We start from the raw sequence: 20,546 nt of genomic DNA on the forward strand, positions 1-20,546 counted from the left end.
GTACCGGCGCACATGTAGCTCCTTGGCGCACATGTAGCCCCACTCTTCCTCTACAAGTGTGTAAAGTTGTCCGGGGGAACTACGGCCGGGGAGCACCGATTTTTCAAAGCCGGGCACCCCTTCCATAGACTCCCATGTTAAACGGTCATTTCTCCGGTGACTTTGGGGACCCAGTAACGGCCGGTTGTAGGTCCCCTGGACTCGAAATTTGTCACACATGTAGCCCTATTTCTCCTCCAGAAGTGTGCAAAGGTTGTTGTCTAGGGGACCTACGGCTGGGAAGCCCCGATTTTTCAAAGCCGGGCACTCCTTCCATAGACTCCCATGTTAAACGTCAGTCTAGTCATGGACACAGTGAAGCATGGGCATAGTGAGGCATGGGCACAGTGAGGCATGGACACAGTGAGGCATGCACATGGACAGTGAGGCACAGTGAGGCAGGCAGATGGGCACAGTGAGGCATGGGCACAGTGAGGCATGGGCACGGTGAGGCATGGTCACAGTGAGGCATGGACACAGTGAGACATGGACACAGTGAGGCATGCACATGGGCACAGTGAGGCATGGACACAGTGAGGCATGGACACAGTGAGGCATGCACATGGACACAGTGAGGCAAAGTGAGGCACAGTGAGGCATGCAGATGGGCACCCTAGGCTTATACTCGAGTATATACGGTAAGTTAAAGTGCAATCCCGTCCTAAGCTCATCCAGCAGTCGGTTATATGATATGACCGGTTGAGGGTTATATATAGCGCTCCATGGTATACGGTATACGCTGGGGCTGTGGAAACCTGGAAAAGAAATAAATGCAGCGATTCCGTTTTGGAAGGTCCTTATATCCTGATTATTTGTTGCACGTCCCGGCTGAACATTGAAGACGTTTTTAGCACGTGGTGGTATTACATAGGACACTACAAGGACATAAATAATATTTTCGGCACTCATGAAATATAACTAGCAGCTGCTGCTTGTCTCTAATTCCAGAATTAGAATCTGTGACTTTAAAGAGGTTCAATGACAGCTGCGTCTTTTCATTCTTGCACATTTTTCTCTCTGCAAAGGTAAAGTTCCCTTTCCATGGAAATACAGTAAAACTTCAGGAATTCATGTCACTCCTCAGACAAGTCAAGCCTGTTTACTTGCAGGAATGTTCTATTGTTTAGACAAGCAGCTATGTGGGTCCCTGGTATAGATAAGAATGCAAGCCCTCCCCCTCTGTTGGGTATATAAGACAGGGCAGTAGGGGCCGCAGACTAGCTCACCCTCCTGCACACTTCACTCTTGTCACTGCATCCCTGCCGGAAAAATCATGAGCTTCTCCACCCGCAGTATCAACCAGTCTAGCCGCTTTAGTGGGTCTAGTACTCTAGCTAGCTCCCCCAGGGCGCGCAGCGTGGCAGGAGGTGCTGCCAGCGTCAGGATGTCCTCTGCCAGCTATAGCATGGCAGCTCCCGCATTTGGTGCTGGATTCGCAGCCCAAGAAGGCAACGCTTTTGGCGTCAATGGCAAAGAGACCATGCAGAACCTGAACGACCGCCTGGCCACCTATTTGGAACGGGTAAGGACAACTGGTTTTGGATTTTTTTTCTTTTATAATTGAATTTTTTTATTGCGTTTTAATATTTTCAATACAAAAGGGAATAAGGCCTTGTACAAGAAACTTGCTGGGAGATATTTTTTTGCCGAGGAAACCGGTCGTGCGTACATTTTCGTCGAGGAAACTGTCGAAAAACATTTAAAGAGAAATAATTAAAAAAAAAATTACTCTGGAAAGCGCATAGGCGACTCTCAAGTATGGTTTTGGATTTTTTCTTTTTTTATTGAGTTTTAATATTTTCAATACAAATGGAATAAGACACTTAGGAGGGGAGGAAGAAATTAAAAAATTGAAAGAGAAATAATAATAATAAAAAAATACTCTGGAAAACAAATGGAATAAGACACTTGGGGGGGGGGGGGGGGGGGGGGGCTGGAGAAATATATATTTTTAAAAGTGAAATAAAAAAAAAAAATACTCTGGAAAGCGCATAGGCGACTCTCAAATGCAATAAGACACTTAGGAGAGGGGAGAAGAAATAAAAAAATTGAAATAGATATAATAAAAAAATAATTACTTTGGAAAGCGCATAGGCGACTCTCAAGTATGGTTTTGGATTTTTTATTTTTATAATTGACATTTTTTATTGAGTTTTAATCTTTTCAATACAAATGGAATAAGACACTTAGGAGGGGGAGGAAGAAATAAAAAAAATTGAAAGAGAAATAATAATAATAAAAAAATACTCTGAAAAACAAATGGAATAAGACACTTGGGGGGGGGGGGGGGGATATATATTTTGTAAAGTGAAATAATAAAAAAAAATACTCTGGAAAGCGCATAGGCGACTCTCAAGTAGGGTTTTGGAATTATTATCTTTTTATAATTGACATTTTTTATTGAGTTTTAATATTTTCAATACAAACAGAATAAGACACTTAGGAGAGGGGAGAAGAAATAAAAAAATTAAAATAGATATAATAAAAAAACATTACTCTGTAAAGCGCATAGGCGACTCCCAAGTATGGTTTTGGATTTTTTTAAAATATTTTTTATAATTGACATTTTTTATTGCGTTTTAATATTTTCAATGCAAATGGAATAAGACACTTAGGAGGGGGGGGAGAAGAAATAAAAAAAAATTAAAGAGAAATAATAATAATAAAAAAATACTCTGGATGGTTTTGGATTTTTTTTTAATTATAATTGACATTTTTTATTGAGTTTTAATATTTTCAATAGAAATGGAATAAGACACTTAGAAGGGGGGGCGAAAATATTTTTTTTTAAAGAGAAATAATAAAAAATCTCCTGCAGCATAGAAACCAATTAGCTTCCAGCTTTTATTGTCAAAGTTTAATTGAACAAGCTGAAGGTAGAAGCTGATTGGCTACCATGCACCAGCTTCTGAGTACACCGGTTTTAGGAAATCTCAAAACCATAGGCAACATTTTTCCTGTGTGCAGGAGACCTCAAGGTATAGCTTTTGGGTGTAAAAATAAGCCTAGGGCCCCTCGTGGAATGGAATGCAGAGCTATACTGAGAGGGAGAGGTATTTTTAGTGCAAATAAGGATCCTAGCCCAGGGTGACCACTCCGCTCTTTCACAGATACAGTAGAATGACATTGTCCATAGACGTGCGCACAGGGCCTAGGCACACCCAATCACCCTGTGTGGCGCAGATCACACCTGATATTTCATTATAAAGTGTATATTATTTATAAAACTGTAATTAACATTATATTTAAATTTCAGTTTAATTACAGTAGCTTAATAATAATAATATTTTATATATATATATATATATATATATATATATATATATATGTATATATATATATATATATATATATATATATGTGTGTGTGTATATATAAAATATGAATATATTATATATATTTTTCTATATATAATATTTATTTATATATAAAACATATATAAAAATTATAAATTAGATTTTATAATGTATGTATATTATACATTATTTATTATATAATTGTATATTTTATAATTTATATATAAATTATAAAATGTATACTATTCATAAAATTATAATAAAAATGATGTTGAATTGTAGTAGTTCATAATAATGTTATTTGTGTATGTATATACATATCCCACAATTAGAGGAGTACACAGAGAGTGATGAAGGTTTTCTTGTGAATTACTTACCATTTAATATTGTGTTTCCTTAGGTCCGATCCCTGGAGACAGCAAACGGTGACTTGGAATTGAAAATCCGCGAGTTCTATGAGAGAAAATCAACTGTCATCTCTTTCGACCCAAGTGGATATTATGACATCATCAACAAGCTGCGCTCCCAGGTAACCGGCCTGTCCTTTCGTTTTTTTATTAAAAAATACAAAACCTAAATTGCAGCAAAAATGTGGATGAGAAAGATTTATTCTCGGTATCTTTAGATTCCTATGTAAAAAGGAAAGGTCCTCCGTAAAAGTAATATTTTAGCTATATAGGTAAAGCCTAGTGAGTCAGCCCTTGGTTTTTATATGACTGGGATACTCCTCCAGTAAGATCTCTGGGGCAAATCCTCGAAAAACCTGCCTAACTTAACTTTTAGCAGTTAAGTTACACTGGTGGAAAATTTCTATCTAAGTGCCCGATCCACAAAGCACTTACCTAGAAATTTTCGGCTGTGTAACTTAAGTGCCTCCGTCGCAAGGCGGTCTTCTCATCCAGGGGGCGATGACAATTTAAATGAGGCGCGCTCCCGCGCCGGACGTTCTGCGCATGCGTGTGACATCATTTTTCCCGACGGGCAGCGCACGAAATTATGTTACGTCGGGCTTTGTGGATTGCGACGGGACAATAAAGTTGCGTCGGGAAAAAAAAAAGTTACGCGGCGAAAAATAAAATTTGAAATTTAAAAAAAATTGCGGCGATCGAAAAAAAGGTATGTTTTTACAAGGTGTTACTAGTTTACACCTTGTAAAAGCATCCCTAATTTTACGCATGCAAAACGTAACTTACGCAGAAAACACAAAGCTAAAAAGCTTTGTGGATCTGCCTAAGTCCTCATTTGCATACGCAAAGCGGCATTTCGACTCGAAATGCCCCCAGCGGCGGATGCGGTACTGCATCCTAAGATCCGACAGTGTAAGGCCCCGTACACACTATAGAATCCATCCGCAGATAAATCCCAGCAAATGGGTTTCTGCGGATAGATCCTATGGTGTGTACACGCCAGCGGATCAGTTTCCGCGGAGAAATCTCCTCTGGGATGGATTCCAGCAGATCGAATATTTGTTGTGCTGCACAACATATCCATCTGCTGGAATCCATTCCAACGGATGGATCCGCTCGTCTGTACAGACTTACCGGATCCATTCGTCCAAAGGGATTCCCCGCACGCGTCGTAATGATTTGACGCATGCGTGGAATTCCTTATATGACAGCGTCGCGCCCGTCGCCGCGTCATAATCGCGGCGACGGCGCGACACGTCATCGGCAGAGGATTTCCGCGCGGATTTCAATGCGATGGTGTGTACACTCCATCCCATCGAAATCAGCGGAAATCTTTGAGAGGATTTATCCGTGGAAACGGTCCGCTGGACCGTATCTGCGGATAAATCCTCTCGTGTGTATGGGGCCTTAGTCTCTTACAGATGTCGGATCTTCTGCCTATCTTTGGAAAACTGATTCTGAGGATCAGTTCCAAAGATAGGCACAGGGATACGCAGGCTGAACAGCAGTTCCGCCTGCGTATCCCTTTTGAGGATTTGGCCCTCTGTGCCATAACTTATTCCCAGTTCTGCTTCTGTCAACCGGGCTGTTCCAGTTGTTTCTGCCATCTTTGTATGTTCCAGTTACTCCAGTTACATTCTTCATAAAATAAAATAAATTAAATCAACAGTGACGGTGGAAACTCCTCATGACGGGCACAGCAAGGGTGTAGACTCACAAACTCAGCACAAATATCCCACCAGAGTGTCCCAGAGAGATAGAAGAAACGGTCAGGTTCTTCCAAAAACTCAAATATAAAATTTCGGTGGACCAACTCTTAGGCCTCGTACACACGGCCGAGTTTCTCGGCAAAAACCAGCAAGAAACTTGCCGTTTTTTTTTTTTTTGCCAAGGAAACCGGTCGTGTGTACATTTTTAGACGAGGAAACTGTCGAGGATCCCGTCGAGCCAAAAAGAGAGCATGTCTTCTTTTTCCTCGACGGGAATGGATAAACTTGCCTTGTCGAGTTCCTCGACAGCCTAACAAGGAACTCGACAAGGAAAACGATGTGTTTCGCCCGTCAAGTTCCTCGGTCGTATGTACGAGGCTTAAAAGATAATAAAAATATAAGTTCCCTAACCTTTCTTAAATATCATTCTTTCATAATTTGCATAGTGATTATTTTTGCCCACTGAATAGCTTACCTAAAGCATACAACTGTATGGCTGAATTTGCATTGCACAGACAGGGCATGCGATCGGCACGGCAATGCGGTGCGAATCACGTGCAAAGTCTGTGTTCGCATCTATGTGAACCCAGGCTTATGCCCTGTACACAAGATCGGTTCATCCGATGAAAACGGTCTGATTGTTTTTTTCATCAGATATCCGATGAAGCTGACTTTCATCAGTCTTGCCTACACACCATCGGCTAAAAATCCAACACGGAGACATGTCCGCTGACATCCGCTCCGATCCGATCGGCCAAAATCAGACGTATGGCAATACGTCCCCATCCGTCCATGGTGCATCGGATCGGGTGAGATCTGATGAAAACTGACATGCTGTCCGTGTTCATCAGATCTCTCCATAGGAGACAGCGGCGCTGCACAAGCCCCTCCCCGCTCAGTGAGCAGAGAGGGACTTGCCATCTGCCAGCTCAGCGGAGATCAGAGGATAGATCTCCTGCTGAGCTGGCTGACTCTTCGGCGATGGAGCCTGCCTCGTGTGAAAGAGGCCTTATAGCTGGATTCAGGTACATTGCCGCATCTTTGCGGCGGCGTAGCGTATCGTATTTACACTACGCCGCCATAAGTTAGCTAGGCAAGTACTGTATTCACAAAGTACTTGCCTGCTAAGTTACGGCGGCGTAGCGTAAATGGGGCCGGCGTAAGCGCGCCTAATTCAAATTAGGCTGAGGGGGCGTGTTTTATGTTATTGGGGGGGTGACCTGAAGTGATTGACGTTTCTTACGAATGGCGCATGCGCCGTCCGTGTACATTACCCAGTGTGCATTGCGGCAAAGTACGCTAAAGGACGTATTGGTTTCAACGTGGACGTAAATTACGTCCAGCCCTATTCACGGACGACTTACGTAAACTACGTAAAATTTTCAAATTTCGACACGGGAACGACGGCCATACTTAACATTACTAGTCCAGCTATTTGATGGAATAACTTTACGCCTGAAAATGCCTTACGTAAATGGCGTATCTTTACTGCGACGGGCGCACGTACGTTCGTGAATAGGCGTATCTAGTGATTTACATATTCTACGCCAAACTCAATGGAAGCACCACCTAGCGGCCAGCCTAAATATTGCACCCTAAAATACGACGGCGCAAGCCGTCGTATCTTAGATAGGTTTAAGTGTATGTCAGTTTGAGAATACACTTAAACTTAGGTCGGCGCAGATTCCGAGTTAGGTCGGCGTATCTACTGATACGCCGGCCTAACTCTCTCTGAATCCACCTAATAGAGTTGTAATACAGGCTGAGCATACCTTAACATGTGTGTAATTATCTATTCAGACTTGCAGTAATCGCTGCATCCCTAGTCTACAGAAAAAGGTTTATCGCTAAAATGACTGTACAGGAATTCAGCGCACGTCTGGGAATGCCAAACCTCATACAACAGTCTCCGTGTAACTTGACCTAAGATTCTGTAAGAGAGACAGGAGGCCCATTACAGTTGGGGGGATGAAGATTCATTCTGGACATTCTGCCCTTAGATTGGATATAATAAGCGTTATGGAAAGATGAGGGTGGCTGCAAGTTGAAGAAAAAGTAAAAAATAACTTTCAGTTGAAAAAAGCTTAAATGTCAAATGTTATTACTCTCCTTTTTAACAAACGTAGTTGTATTGTAAGTCAGCTCCTGTTTTATATTCAGTAGTCATTGACAAATATAACTAACTGCAAAACCACATAAAACCACAAGGTGGCGGAAGCAGCTTTCTTGAAAATGTTATATATATATTTTTTTCTCACAATATGCGTATAGGAATAGCGATCTTTAAAACAAAAACAATCTATATTTACCATAAAGAAACATACAATAATTGTGTATTTATTTGGGCTCATTTACAATATATCTCACCTTACCCTGCAGATCCAGGATTCCACCCTTCAAAATACTCGCCTCGTGCTGCAGATTGACAACGCCAAGCTGGCGGCTGATGACTTTAAGATGAAGTAAGTGATTACATACCATACTGGACTCTGTATACAGTGAGGAAAATAAGTATTTGAACACCCTGCTATTTTGCAAGTTCTCCCACTTGGAAATCATGGAGGGGTCTGAAATTGTTATCGTAGGTGCATGTCCACTGTGAGAGACATAATCAAAAAAAAAATTCCAGAAATCACAATTTATGATTTTTTAACTATTTATTTGTATGATACAGCTGCAAATAAGTATTTGAACACCTGAGAAAATCAATGTTAATATTTGGTACAGTAGCCTTTGTTTGCAATTACAGAGGTCAAACGTTTCTTGTAGTTTTTCACTAGGTTTGCACACACTGGAGGAGGGATTTTGGCCCACTCCTCCACACAAATCTTCTCTAGATCAGTCAGGTTTCTGGGCTGTCGCTGAGAAACACAGAGTTTGAGCTCCCTCCAAAGATTCTCTATTGGGTTTAGGTCTGGAGACTGGCTAGGCCACGCCAGAACCTTGATATGCTTCTTACAGAGCCACTCCTTGGTTATCCTGGCTGTGTGCTTCGGGTCATTGTCATGTTGGAAGACCCAGCCTCGACCCATCTTCAAAGCTCTAACTGAGGGAAGGAGGTTGTTGCCCAAAATCTCGCAATACATGGCCCCGGTCATCCTCTCCTTAATACAGTGCAGTCGCCCTGTCCCATGTGCAGAAAAACACCCCCAAAGCATGATGCTACCACCCCCATGCTTCACAGTAGGGACGATGTTCTTGGGATGGTACTCATCATTCTTCTTCCTCCAAACACGGTTAGTGGAATTATGACCAAAAAGTTATATTTTGGTCTCATCTGACCACATGACTTTCTCCCATGACTCCTCTGGATCATCCAAATGGTCATTGGCAAACTTAAGACGGGCCTTGACATGTGCTGGTTTAAGCAGGGGAACCTTCCGTGCCATGCATGATTTCAAACCATGACGTCTTAGTGTATTACCAACAGTAACCTTGGAAACGGTGGTCCCAGCTCTTTTCAGGTCATTGACCAGCTCCTCCCGTGTAGTCCTGGGCTGATTTCTCACCTTTCTTAGGATCATTGAGACCCCACGAGGTGAGATTTTGCATGGAGCCAAAGTCCGAGGGAGATTGACAGTCATGTTTAGCTTCTTCCATTTTCTAATGATTGCTCCAACAGTGGACCTTTTTTCACCAAGCTGCTTGGCAATTTCCCCGTAGCCCTTTTCAGCCTTGTGGAGGTGTACAATTTTGTCTCTAGTGTCTTTGGACAGCTCTTTGGTCTTGGCCATGTTAGTAGTTGGATTCTTACTGATTGTATGGGGTGGACAGGTGTCTTTTATGCAGCTAATGACCTCAAACAGGTGCGTCTAATTTAGGAGTGGAGGTGGACATTTTAAAGGCAGACTAACAGGTCTTTGAGGGTCAGAATTCTAGCTGATAGACAGGTGTTCAAATACTTATTTGCAGCTGTATCATACAAATAAATAGTTAAAAAATCATAAATTGTGATTTCTGGAATTTTTTTTTTTGATTATGTCTCTCACAGTGGACATGCACCTACGATGACAATTTCAGACACCTCCATGATTTCCAAGTGGGAGAACTTGCAAAATAGCAGGGTGTTCAAATACTTATTTTCCTCACTGTATATAGAATCACTATATGCAAGGATTGTGTCTCTAGGGAGAAGTTATAACATAACACGTGATATATTATATTGTCACAATAACTCTCTACAGGACTCAATGTCTATAGACTAGAGGACCATGAGTAACGAGAAACCTCCCCAGTTGGATACAGATGTAAAAAAAATATATTTTCCCAAAATGCAGAAAAAAAATAAAAAAAAACTTTAGATATGCTCTAAGACAGGGGTCTCCAAACTTTCAAAACAAGGGGCTGGTTTACTACCCTTCAAAGGGGGGCCGGACTGTGGCCAGTGGAAGCAGCAATGCCCTGTCATCGATGGGAGTAAGCAATGCCATAAGCTTGGTTATCAGTGGGATTAAAACAAAATACACCATTGGTGTCAGTGGAACAGTGCCCCATCATTGGTGTCAATGGGAGGAATACGGCCTCATCATTGGTGTCAGTGGGAGGAATAGGGCCTCATCATTGGTGTCAGCGAAAGGGAATAGTGCCTAATCATTGGTGTCAGTGGGAGGAATAGTGACTCATCATTGGTGTCAGTGGGAGGAATAGTGCCTCATCATTGGTGTCAATGGGAGGAATAGTGCCTCATCATTGGTGTCAGTGGGAGGAATATTGCCCCTGCTCTAAGAGAAGTAGATACTTGAAACTAATGTGCTCTGTCGCCACCTGCAGGTTTGAATCAGAACTGGCCATCAGACAAGGAGTGGATACTGACATCGTTGGACTGCGCAGAGCCCTGGACGAGCTGACCGTCAACAGATCAGACCTGGAGCTCGAGATTGAAGGCCTAAAGGAGGAGCTGATCTACCTGAAGAAGAATCACGAGGAGGTAAGATTACCAAGTGTGCTTGGAATATTTGTATTACTAATGCAATAAGATAGAGAGGTCGCGTAGCTGTGCATCTTGCCATTTTTATCAGCCTAAGCTATTTTTTGAGTTCAAGTAGCGTTTTTTTTATTTATTTTTTCACAAGAAAAAGCGTCTTTTTTAATTTAAATACTAAGGCTGGATTTAGAATTATAAGAACCATCCAGATTGACAAGCGTTGATTTAAAAATTGACTAGACGGGAGGCAAATTAGCTGCTGAACTGTGAGGGGTCATGTTGAGGAACGTTAATCTACAGGATTGTGGTCATGAACATTCAGATGAATGGGTTAAAAATCACATCACACAGGATTCTGGCATGAACCAACACTAAGTTCCCTTTATGGAAGTTCTTGTACTTCCAAGATGCTGACACTGACCCATCAATTAAATGCCTTATGATACTTGATCAGGGCCGTCTTTAATGTTGATTGGACCCTGAGCAAACATTTTTTTGGGGGACCCCCCATGCAATTTTGCTCTCCACCTGCTCTGAGACATACAATAAATATCAGCGAGACTTAAAATCAGTTTACTGTATCAGATCAGGCAGTGATTGCGATTGGTTGCCAGAGGTTACAGCATATCATTACCACTTACTGACTGGTTGCTAGTGGTTACAGCACACATTACGGCTAACTGATTAGTTGCTAGAGGTTACAGTACATGATTTCCTCTTGTTGATTGGTTGTTAGAGGTAACTGTACAGTAATGCTGCTCACTGATTGGTTGCTAGAGGTTACAGCACATCATCTCTTCACTGCAGAGGGGCATGATATACATATGAATGCTGTCTTTATTTACATATGAATGCAGCCGGCCTCGTGTATTTACATATGAATGCTGCTATTTACATATGAATGCTCCCACTATTTACATATGAATCACGGTTATTTACATGTAAACACAGTGTCAGGTCACCTGCGGTCAGGTGACAGATGCACACCGTTGGGGTCAGGAGTGCACCGCTAAGGTAGTGGACCCTACAGCTGATGGAACACTGGGTGGCTAAGGAAGGCAAGTCCACTGGAGCACAAACAGGAATCCCACAGGGAGCTAGAGCCTAAGATTCCCCAGGGCGTGGATTCTAAGATCCAGCAGGTGTTCACCAGAGCCTCTAGTGGTGAGGATGGACTGGGCTGCAACTGGATCCAGGTCGCGGCCCCCAGAGTCCCCCAGCTCATGCTCACAGTAAGCTATAGAGGATAGAGGGGAAGCAGCAGCTCAGGACACAAGAGATAGTGGGGGGATATGCCAAAGGACGGGGCGACTAGCAGACAAGGATAAACAAAGGACACGCCAAAGGTCAAGGTCACAAGCAAACAGGGATAGTCGAGAACAAGCCAAGATCGGTAAAACAGAGACAGACGTAGCACACGGCAAGCAGGGCTGAGGCAAAGCTGGGCAGCATTAGTAGCAGCACTTCACACTGAGATATCAGGACACTGCACAGGACTAAAACTTCAAGGGTCAAGGGAATTTAAACTGGTATAGTTGGCAAGTATGAGGCAGCTGCTTTGGGCCCCACAACAATGACAGGGAACAGGGCAGCTGCTCCTTTTGCCCTGCCTTAAAAACGATCCTGTACTTGATCCTTGTGAGTTGCATTAAACGTTTCATAAATGTGCTATAGACCTGATCATGTTTAACCATGACCTCAGATACACAGAGGAGAATGGGAAGTCATTCATGACTCAGAGTAAGCCCATCACTAAAAGTGGGGTTACTATCTACATGCGTTAGGGCTGAACAGTAAAGAAAATACAGTGTTGCGTCATATCATTATTCCTGTGTCCTTACCATCTTCCTTTATGTTTCAGGAGGTTGCTGCTTCTCAGGGACGAACTGGAGGAGCAGTTAATGTGGAAATGGATAGCGCTCCAGCCGTTGACTTGTCCAAGGTGCTTGCAGATGTCAGGGATCAATATGAGAAAATGGTGGAGAAGAATCGGCAAGAGGCGGAGATCTGGTTTAGAGGACAGGTATGTGGCAAGGGCACTTTGTGCTTGAGAATCTCAAAGTTGAGCTGTAGCCAAAACATTTTTGTATAGGGTAAAGAGTTAGCATCTCTGTCTGAATGTGTGACTGTCTGTGTTCCGGCTGGAAATTCCAGGAGTTAGAAAGTGACGGGAAATACATTTGTATTGTTACTGAAACAGGAGGCGGAGTGGAGCCTTTCCGATGGGGACAATTTTTCCAATGACCACCATCTAAGAAGGCGTTTTCCTCTCACTTTGGAGAGCTTGCTCACTAAAGCGTTGTACACACGACCGAGAAACTCGACAGAATCCATCAAGAAACTTGGTGGCAGAGCTTTTTTGCTGAGGAAAACGGTCGTGTGTATGTTTTTCATCGAGGAAACTGTCGAGGAACTCGACGAGAAAAAAAGAGAACAAGTTCTATTTTTCCTCGACGGGAGTCTCAATTTCCTCGTCGGGCTGGTTTTCGACGAGAAACTCGAGCGTGTGTATGCTAAGAAACCTGCGCATGCTCAGAATAAAGTATGAGACGGGAGTAAAAGTAGCATTTGTAATGGAGATAACACATTCGTCACGCTGTAACAGACTGAAAAGTGCAAATCGTCTCTTACCAAACTTTTATTCAACACGCAGTAACATGAGATTAGCAAAAGCAGCCCCAAGGGTTGTGCCAGTGGAATCGAACTTCCCATGCCATTGTATGTGTTGTACGTCACCGCGTTTGAGAACGAGGAGATTTTGTCTTGACCGTGTGTACGCAAAGCAAGCTTGTCGAGTTCCTTGACAAGCCTAACAATGAACTCGTCGGGGAAAACGATGTGTCTTTTCTGACGAGTTCCTCAGTCGTGTGTACGAGGCCTTACTGTTGTGTCTCTGGGGCAAGAAATGAAAGGATATTTCCCCTTTGGGACACACAGAAAAACCTAAAAAGTTTTACCAATTCCAAACACAACCTTATGACTATAGGATCAGTTTAGGTTGTCTACACCTGGGGGTGTATAAGTCACAAAGGGTATTTTTTTGGACTCATTGGGCCAAATGTGTGGCTAGCCAACTTCCTACTTGAGAAATCTGCTTGGATTTAAAATAGGGAAGATGGAAAATGTAGCTGCACACTATTTACATCTGCCTGTGTTTTAGCATGATCACTTCTATGTTTTCCAAAGATTACTAATCCAATGCCTGTTCCCTGTTTTTTTCTGAGTCTTAAGAAATCCTTATTCTCTTCTACAGAGTGAAAGCCTCAGCAGGGAAGTTGCAGTAAACCAACAAAGCTTCCAGGTTTCCAAAACGGAGGTCACAGAACTGAGACGCACATTACAGAGTCTGGAGCTGGAGCTTCAGTCCCTCCTCAACATGGTAAGTGTACCAGTCACCCAGAGGAGCCCACAAAGTAAATTTTAGGTCTATGGAAACCCCTTACTAAGAAAATGTATCAGAGGTGAGAAAACGAAAAAGATCTTTGGTGCTCTGCCAAATGGCGTTGGATTCAGAGGCCAATCTGACACAGCTCACTCAAGGAACACCCAGTAGCCTTTGGGGAAACCCTAGGGTTCCATGGAACCCTGGTCGAGATTGGCTGCACTGAACTATATGAGTGAAATTAGATTCACATGGAGCATGGTCTGTGGCCACATTGGTCAAGATTGGGTACAAAAATCATGGCATTTAAAAAATCCTGAGGTATGAGGGGCCTATAAAGGTTATTTTTGCAGATGTTGGGAAGGAGGGTGTTAGTGAAATACTTACTTAAAGCCAAACTCAGTTATTGAGACTTTCTCTTTTTCCTTAATAAGACTTTCTATGGTCATCATTAGACCACTGTCGGCTATATTGGTTCTCTTTTTCCTTACTAAGACTTTCTATTGTATTTATTAGACCACTGTCGGTTATATTGGTTCTCTTTTTCCTTAATAAGACTTTCTTTGGTCATCATTAGACCACCGTTGGCTATATTGGTTCTCTTTTTCTTAATTAGACTTTCTATGGTCATCATTAGGCCACTGTTGACTATACTGGTTCTCTTTTTCCTTAAAAAGACTTTCTATGGTCATCATTAGGCCACTGTTGACTATACTGGTTCTCTTTTTCCTTAATAAGACTTTCTATGGTCATCATTAGACCACTGTTGGCTATATTCTTTCTCTTTTTCCTTAATAAGACGTTCTATGGTCGTCATTAGACCACTGTCAGCTAAATTGGTTCTCTTTTTCATTAATAAAACTTTCTATGGTCATCATTAGACCACCGTTGACTATATTGGTTAATGGTTACATTTTTCTTCATTTTCAGAAACAAGCATTAGAAGGTTCCCTTTCAGAAACAGAAGGTCGATATGGTGCAGAAATTGCAAAACTCCAGAGTATTATTTCCCAAATAGAAATCGACCTTCAGCAAGTAAGGTCAGATTCAGAACAGCATGGTCAGGAGTACAGAAGGCTGCTGGACATCAAGACCAGGCTCGAGCAGGAGATCGCCACCTACAGAAGACTGCTGGAAGGAGAAGATGTCAGGTGAGGGTCGCATCATCGCATGAATCCTCTTAAAATATATTTTATTATAAACGTAATAAAATATATTTTTCAGTTTAGTACACATAAAATACTTCAGTTACTGGAGGTATATTGAGCACAGATGTCTGTGTATGTTGAACATTAAGTGACACCAAATCTTTGGTTAAAAAAAAAAATAATAATAATTTTTTTCCTATGGGACCCAATCCAGTTATTGTACAGGTAACAGAGCTGTGACTCGAGTGGAGGCCATTAAAAATTTTTAAACATATCTTTTTTTTTCTCTCACCAGCTTGTCGTCAGTTAATCGATTGGAATCATCAAACAAAGGTAAGTCATTGAGCATTTCAAACAAATGATCAAATGTACAGAATGGGCAAGACACAGCTCTTGTATGCAGATGTGTCTAATAAAAATAGAAGTCCTTGAGACATGGGTTGAACATGGCAGTCAGGGAACCAGCAGCTTAAAAAAATAAAAAAGGGTTGACAGCCGCCCAATATATCTGTAATGACAGGTTCACTTTACAGAGTTTCTTCTATTAGACAGCTATTAGCTGATATCAGGACATAACAATATAATTAAATCCTCATCACAAATGAGTGTATGTGTGTTAATTAGTATAAACACCATAAAGTTAATATTTTAGTTTGTATATAAGAAAAAAGGGCCAAGTTGTACCACATCCATATATGAACTATAAATGAAAATTTAGAACTATTGGAGCGGACTTTATAGGTACCAGAAAAGGAATACAAATTTAGTAAAAAATTATTAATTTCATGTACACAAATATAAAATATAAAAAATATAACATTAAAAATAAGAGTATTATGCTCCCAATTTATAAGAGCCACACATTAAATGCTGGTCAACATTTCGCTTCTTCAGGATCTCTGCTTAATCAAAATACATATATATATATATATATATATATATATATATATATGTATATATGTTCTGTTCTCGCTACACGTTTGCCCCTGTCGTGTATGTAGCTCAACATACAGCTTAAACCTTGCATCCTAAAAAAACAGACTGGGGCAGATCCTCAAAGAAATTACGCTGGCGTATCTGTTGATACGCCGCGTAATTTCAAATTTTGCGCGTCGTATCTTTGTTTTGGTATCCACCAAACAAGATACGACGGCATCTGTGTTAGATCCGACAGGCGTACGCCTTAGTACGCCGTCGGATCTAAGATGCAATTTTCCGGCGGCTGCTGGGTGGCGTTCACGTCGTAATCCGGGGCGAGTATGGAAATTATCTATTTCCAACGATCCACGAACGTACGAGCGGCCGTCGCAATCTTTTACGTTGTTTCCGTTCGGCTTTTTCCAGCGTATAGTTAAAGCTGCTATCTGGTGGCGTACTCAATGTTAAGTATGACTGTCATTCCCACGTATAATTTTGAAAATGTTTCTTCATTTGCGTAAGTCGTCCGTGAATGGGGCTGGACGCCATTTACGTTCACGCCGAAAACAATGACGTCCTTGCGACGTCATTTGCAGCAATGCACCCTGGGAGTTTTGACGGACGGGGCATGCGCAGTTCGTTCGGCGCGGGGACGCGCTTCATTTAAATGAAACACGCCCCCTACTCGCCGCATTTGAATTCCGCGCCCTTACGCCGCGAGAGATACACTACGCCGCCGTAACTTACGGCGCAAATTCTTTCTGGATTCAAACCAAAGGCAGGTAAGTTACGGCGGCGTATGGCTGGACACGCCGGGTTTGAGTCCCAGAGAACTTGTCATGACCAGGATTCTACGGTGTCTTTAAATGGGTGCTAATCGGATGTCACGAGGGTTTATATGGTGTATCACTGGTAGTAAGGTGGGACGGTATTTTTTGTTGGAGGGGGAAGAATGACGACCGAGGGTGAAGTAGGGGACCTATATTTTATATCTGTTCATGTAAGATGTACACCTTGATGGAATCATCATTTTCTGTCTGTGCAGTGGTACTGTTTCTCTTTTTGTACTTGTTTATGAAGCAATAAACATCTTTCTGATTTAAAAAAAAAGTTACGGCGCTGTAGCGTATCTCAGATACGCTGCGCCGGTGCAGTTCTTTGTGAATCTGCCCCACTGTCTGTAACTTTGGATCTTTATTACAATGAACAGATGGTGGCCATATAAGATGCGTATGAATAATGGTGAAACTAGAGATAAACAAATAAATGAACATATAAGAATTCTATGAACACAAACAAATGTCTACTAGGCATATAGATAAACAGTCTTTATCATACCAGCGATGCTGCCTTAGAAGATCGGGACATAGGAAACGTGGTGCAGGCTTAACTGACTCCATGTGGACTGTCCAGTGGAAAAGATAAAAGAGTTGTGATAGGAAGTGAAGACAGTTTTCAATAACACAACAGGAAATGTACATTACCATAGAACATTGCCCATCAACAGTCCTTTGTTAATAGTGGCATCTAGTGGACATTATTTGAATTACAAGTCCAAAAGATATTACTGTATTTCCTTGTAGGCCAAAGGCGTGACAATATATATATTATAACTTATAACTAAATGTTTGATAAATAAATAAATGACTATTCCATTTACCCGATTAACAATGAAGGACAACCCAAAGCCTTCATTAACCACTTAACGCCCGCCGCACGACTATTTACGTCCGCAAAATGGCACGGACAGGCAGATGGGCGTATATATACGTCCATGCCTTTGCGCGGGTCAGGGGTCCGATTGGGACCCCCTCCGCTGCGTGCGGCGGGCGGATTCCCTCCGGGAGCGATCCGGAACGACGGCGCGGATATTCGTTTATAGCTGCTCCGTCGCGATCGCTCCCCGGAGCTGAAGAACGGGTAGAGCCGTATGTAAACACGGCTTCCCCGTGCTTCACTGTGGCGGCGCATCGATCGTGTCATCCCCTTTATAGGGGAGACACAATCGATGACATCAGACCTACAGCCACACCCCCCTACTGTTGGAAACACACACTAGGTGAACACTAACTCCTACAGCACCACCTGTGGTTAACTCCCAAACTGCAACTGTCATTTTCACAATAAAGAATGCAATTTAAATGCATTTTTTGCTGTGAAAATGACAATGGTCCCAAAAATGTGTCAAAATTGTCCGAAGTGTCCGCCATAATGTCGCAGTCACGAAAAAAATCGCTGATCGCTGCCATTAGTAGTAAAAAAAAAAAAATTAATAAAAATGCAATAAAAATATCCCCTATTTTGTAAACGCTATAAATTTTGCGCAAACCAATCGATAAACGCTTATTGCAATTTTTTTACCAAAAATAGGTAGAAGAATACGTATCGGCCTAAACTGAGGAAAAAAAAAATGTTATATATGTTTTTGGGGGATATTTATTATAGCAAAAAGTAAAAAATATTGCATTTTTTTCAAAATTGTTGCTCTATTTTTGTTTATAGCGCAAAAAATAAAAACTGCAGAGGTGATCAAATACCACCAAAAGAAAGCTCTATTTGTGGGGAAAAAAGGACGCCAATTTTGTTTGGGATCCACGTCGCACGACCGCGCAATTGTCTGTTAAAGCGACGCAGTGCCGAATCGCAAAACCTGGCCTTGGCATTTAGCTGCCTAAGGCCCCGTACACACGACCGAACATGTCCGCTGAAACTGGTCCACGGCGGATCGTTTTCATCGGACAGTCCGTCCGTGTGTACGAGGCCTAAAGGTCCGGCGCTTAAGTGGTTAAAGCTTAGAGCTTTGGGCAGCACATAACAACACTTGAACCTGCCAGAGTGAGGGATAGGGTAAGCAATACAACTTATTGTTGCACCCCCTAGACTAAACAAGCATTTACCCCTTGCATTGCAGAGGCGCCCACTGTAGGGGTAAATTTGGTCTAGTTCCTGGAGTTCAGCAAAAATCAGCCATCTTCTGGCCACATATAAGTAATCTTGTGAATGCGCCATAAGAATGCTTCCTGTGTTCCTGAGAGGTTTTCTATGACACTAATCCCATATGTCTCATAAATAGTACATTGTCTCTGCATGCTCATGTGTTAATGATGGAAAACCGTGTTACTTAATTCTGTCATTTGTCAACTAGGTGTAAAAATTGTCAGCAAAGAAGAAGCACACAGTTCCAGCACCACAAAGATCAAGGTGAAGACAGTGGTGGAGGAAATGGTCGATGGAAAGGTGGTGTCTTCCTCCGTGAAAGAGGTGACTCAGGACTCCAAGACCTCTTCATAACGGCCATCAAGGACACGCCAGAGAACGTTATCTACAACAATGTCAAGTGAACGTACACTGAAACTGAAAAATAAAACACTTGATGCATTTGCTCTACAACTTGTTTATGTGTTTTTATTTTATTTACAATACATTTTAAGCTGGCCATAGATGGATGAGAGGAATCTTTGTGGCTGTGTCATTGTATTCTGACAGCGGGACTCCTCCTCTGCCAGAATACACTGATCAGCGCTGCAGCTCATTGGCTGCATGTGCTAAATGAACACAAATTTTCCAACAGTCCTGTTAGAGAGAAGTTGATTACCAGGTCGACTCTTCTCGAATATGAATCAGCCATTGATGGATCAAAATTTAGCTGGTCCCTCCCTCTATGGCTAAAAAAATCCCAGGATGTTGCTAAGGATGCTGCTAAGAGATGCACAGCCAGTGGCGGCTGGTGCTCGAAATTTTTTGGGGACGCAAACAAACGAAAAAAAAAAAAAAACATCAATTGCAGCTTCACTGTGCCCATCAAATGTGCCCATCAAACGCAGCCACTGTGCCCATCAATTGTCACCACTGTGCCATGCCATCAAATGCAGCCACTGTGCCATGCCATCAAACGCAGTCACTGTGCCATCAATTGTCGCCACTGTGCCATCAATTGTTGCCACTGTGCCCATCAATTGTCACCACTGTGCCATGCCATCAAACACAGCCACTGTGGCATCAATTGTTGCCACTGCCCATCAATTGTCGCCACTGTGCCATGCCATCAATTGTCACCACTGTGCCCATCAATTGTCGCCACTGTGCCATGCCATCAATTGTCGCCACTGTGCCCATCAATTGTCGCCACTGTGCCATGCCATCAATTGTCGCCACTGTGCCATCAATTATCGCCACTGTGCCATTAATTGTCGCCACTGTGCCCATCAATTGCTGCCATTTTGCCCCCTCAAAAACCGCCAGTTAGCCCCGTAAAATGCCCCCAGATTGCCCCCTTAAATACTACCAGATTCCCCCCCCCCCCGCCCGGTACTTACCTTTCTCGGGTCAGCCATCCTCCCTCCACGCTCCCTCGATATCTTCTCCCGCCCTCGATGTCGCTTCAGCCAATCAGGTTACCGGTAACCAAACCCGGTTAACCTGATTGGCTGAGACGCGTGTCAGTGTTAACCAGGAAACGCACACCCTGGTTAACTATTTAGAAGCCGATTAGAGCCTACAGGCTAAACACAGATAGACACTTCCAAAACCAACCAACTGCTGTTATTCAGATGACCGTCGCTCGCCACATCTGAATCTATGTATTGTTGACTTGAGTGACGGGTGCAGGGGAGAGAGGGGGCGGCGCTCCTGCGCCCACTATGGTTGCACCGCCACTGCCCACAGCTATTACTGTTCTCATTCACCATCAAATGCTAAGCTCAGCTAAATGCTAAATCAGAGA

At 42.6% G+C, this 20,546-nt stretch overlaps 1 protein-coding gene across 1 annotated transcript; it reads left to right on the forward strand.

Moving 5' to 3' along the window:
* Nucleotides 1-1,229: 1,229 nt before the first annotated feature.
* On the forward strand, nt 1,230-19,213 carry LOC120918254 (keratin, type I cytoskeletal 47 kDa-like). Its single transcript, XM_040329768.1, has 9 exons — nt 1,230-1,561; nt 3,736-3,864; nt 7,831-7,913; nt 10,222-10,378; nt 12,237-12,398; nt 13,629-13,754; nt 14,688-14,908; nt 15,201-15,238; nt 18,969-19,213. Exons 1-9 carry the CDS (start codon nt 1,313-1,315, stop codon nt 19,112-19,114), a joined length of 1,311 nt encoding a protein of 436 aa, XP_040185702.1. The 5' UTR covers nt 1,230-1,312; the 3' UTR covers nt 19,115-19,213.
* Nucleotides 19,214-20,546: the final 1,333 nt, after the last annotated feature.

Source organism: Rana temporaria, chromosome 12 (genome assembly GCF_905171775.1).
Source record: "Rana temporaria chromosome 12, aRanTem1.1, whole genome shotgun sequence".
NCBI classification, from domain to species: domain Eukaryota; kingdom Metazoa; phylum Chordata; class Amphibia; order Anura; family Ranidae; genus Rana; species Rana temporaria.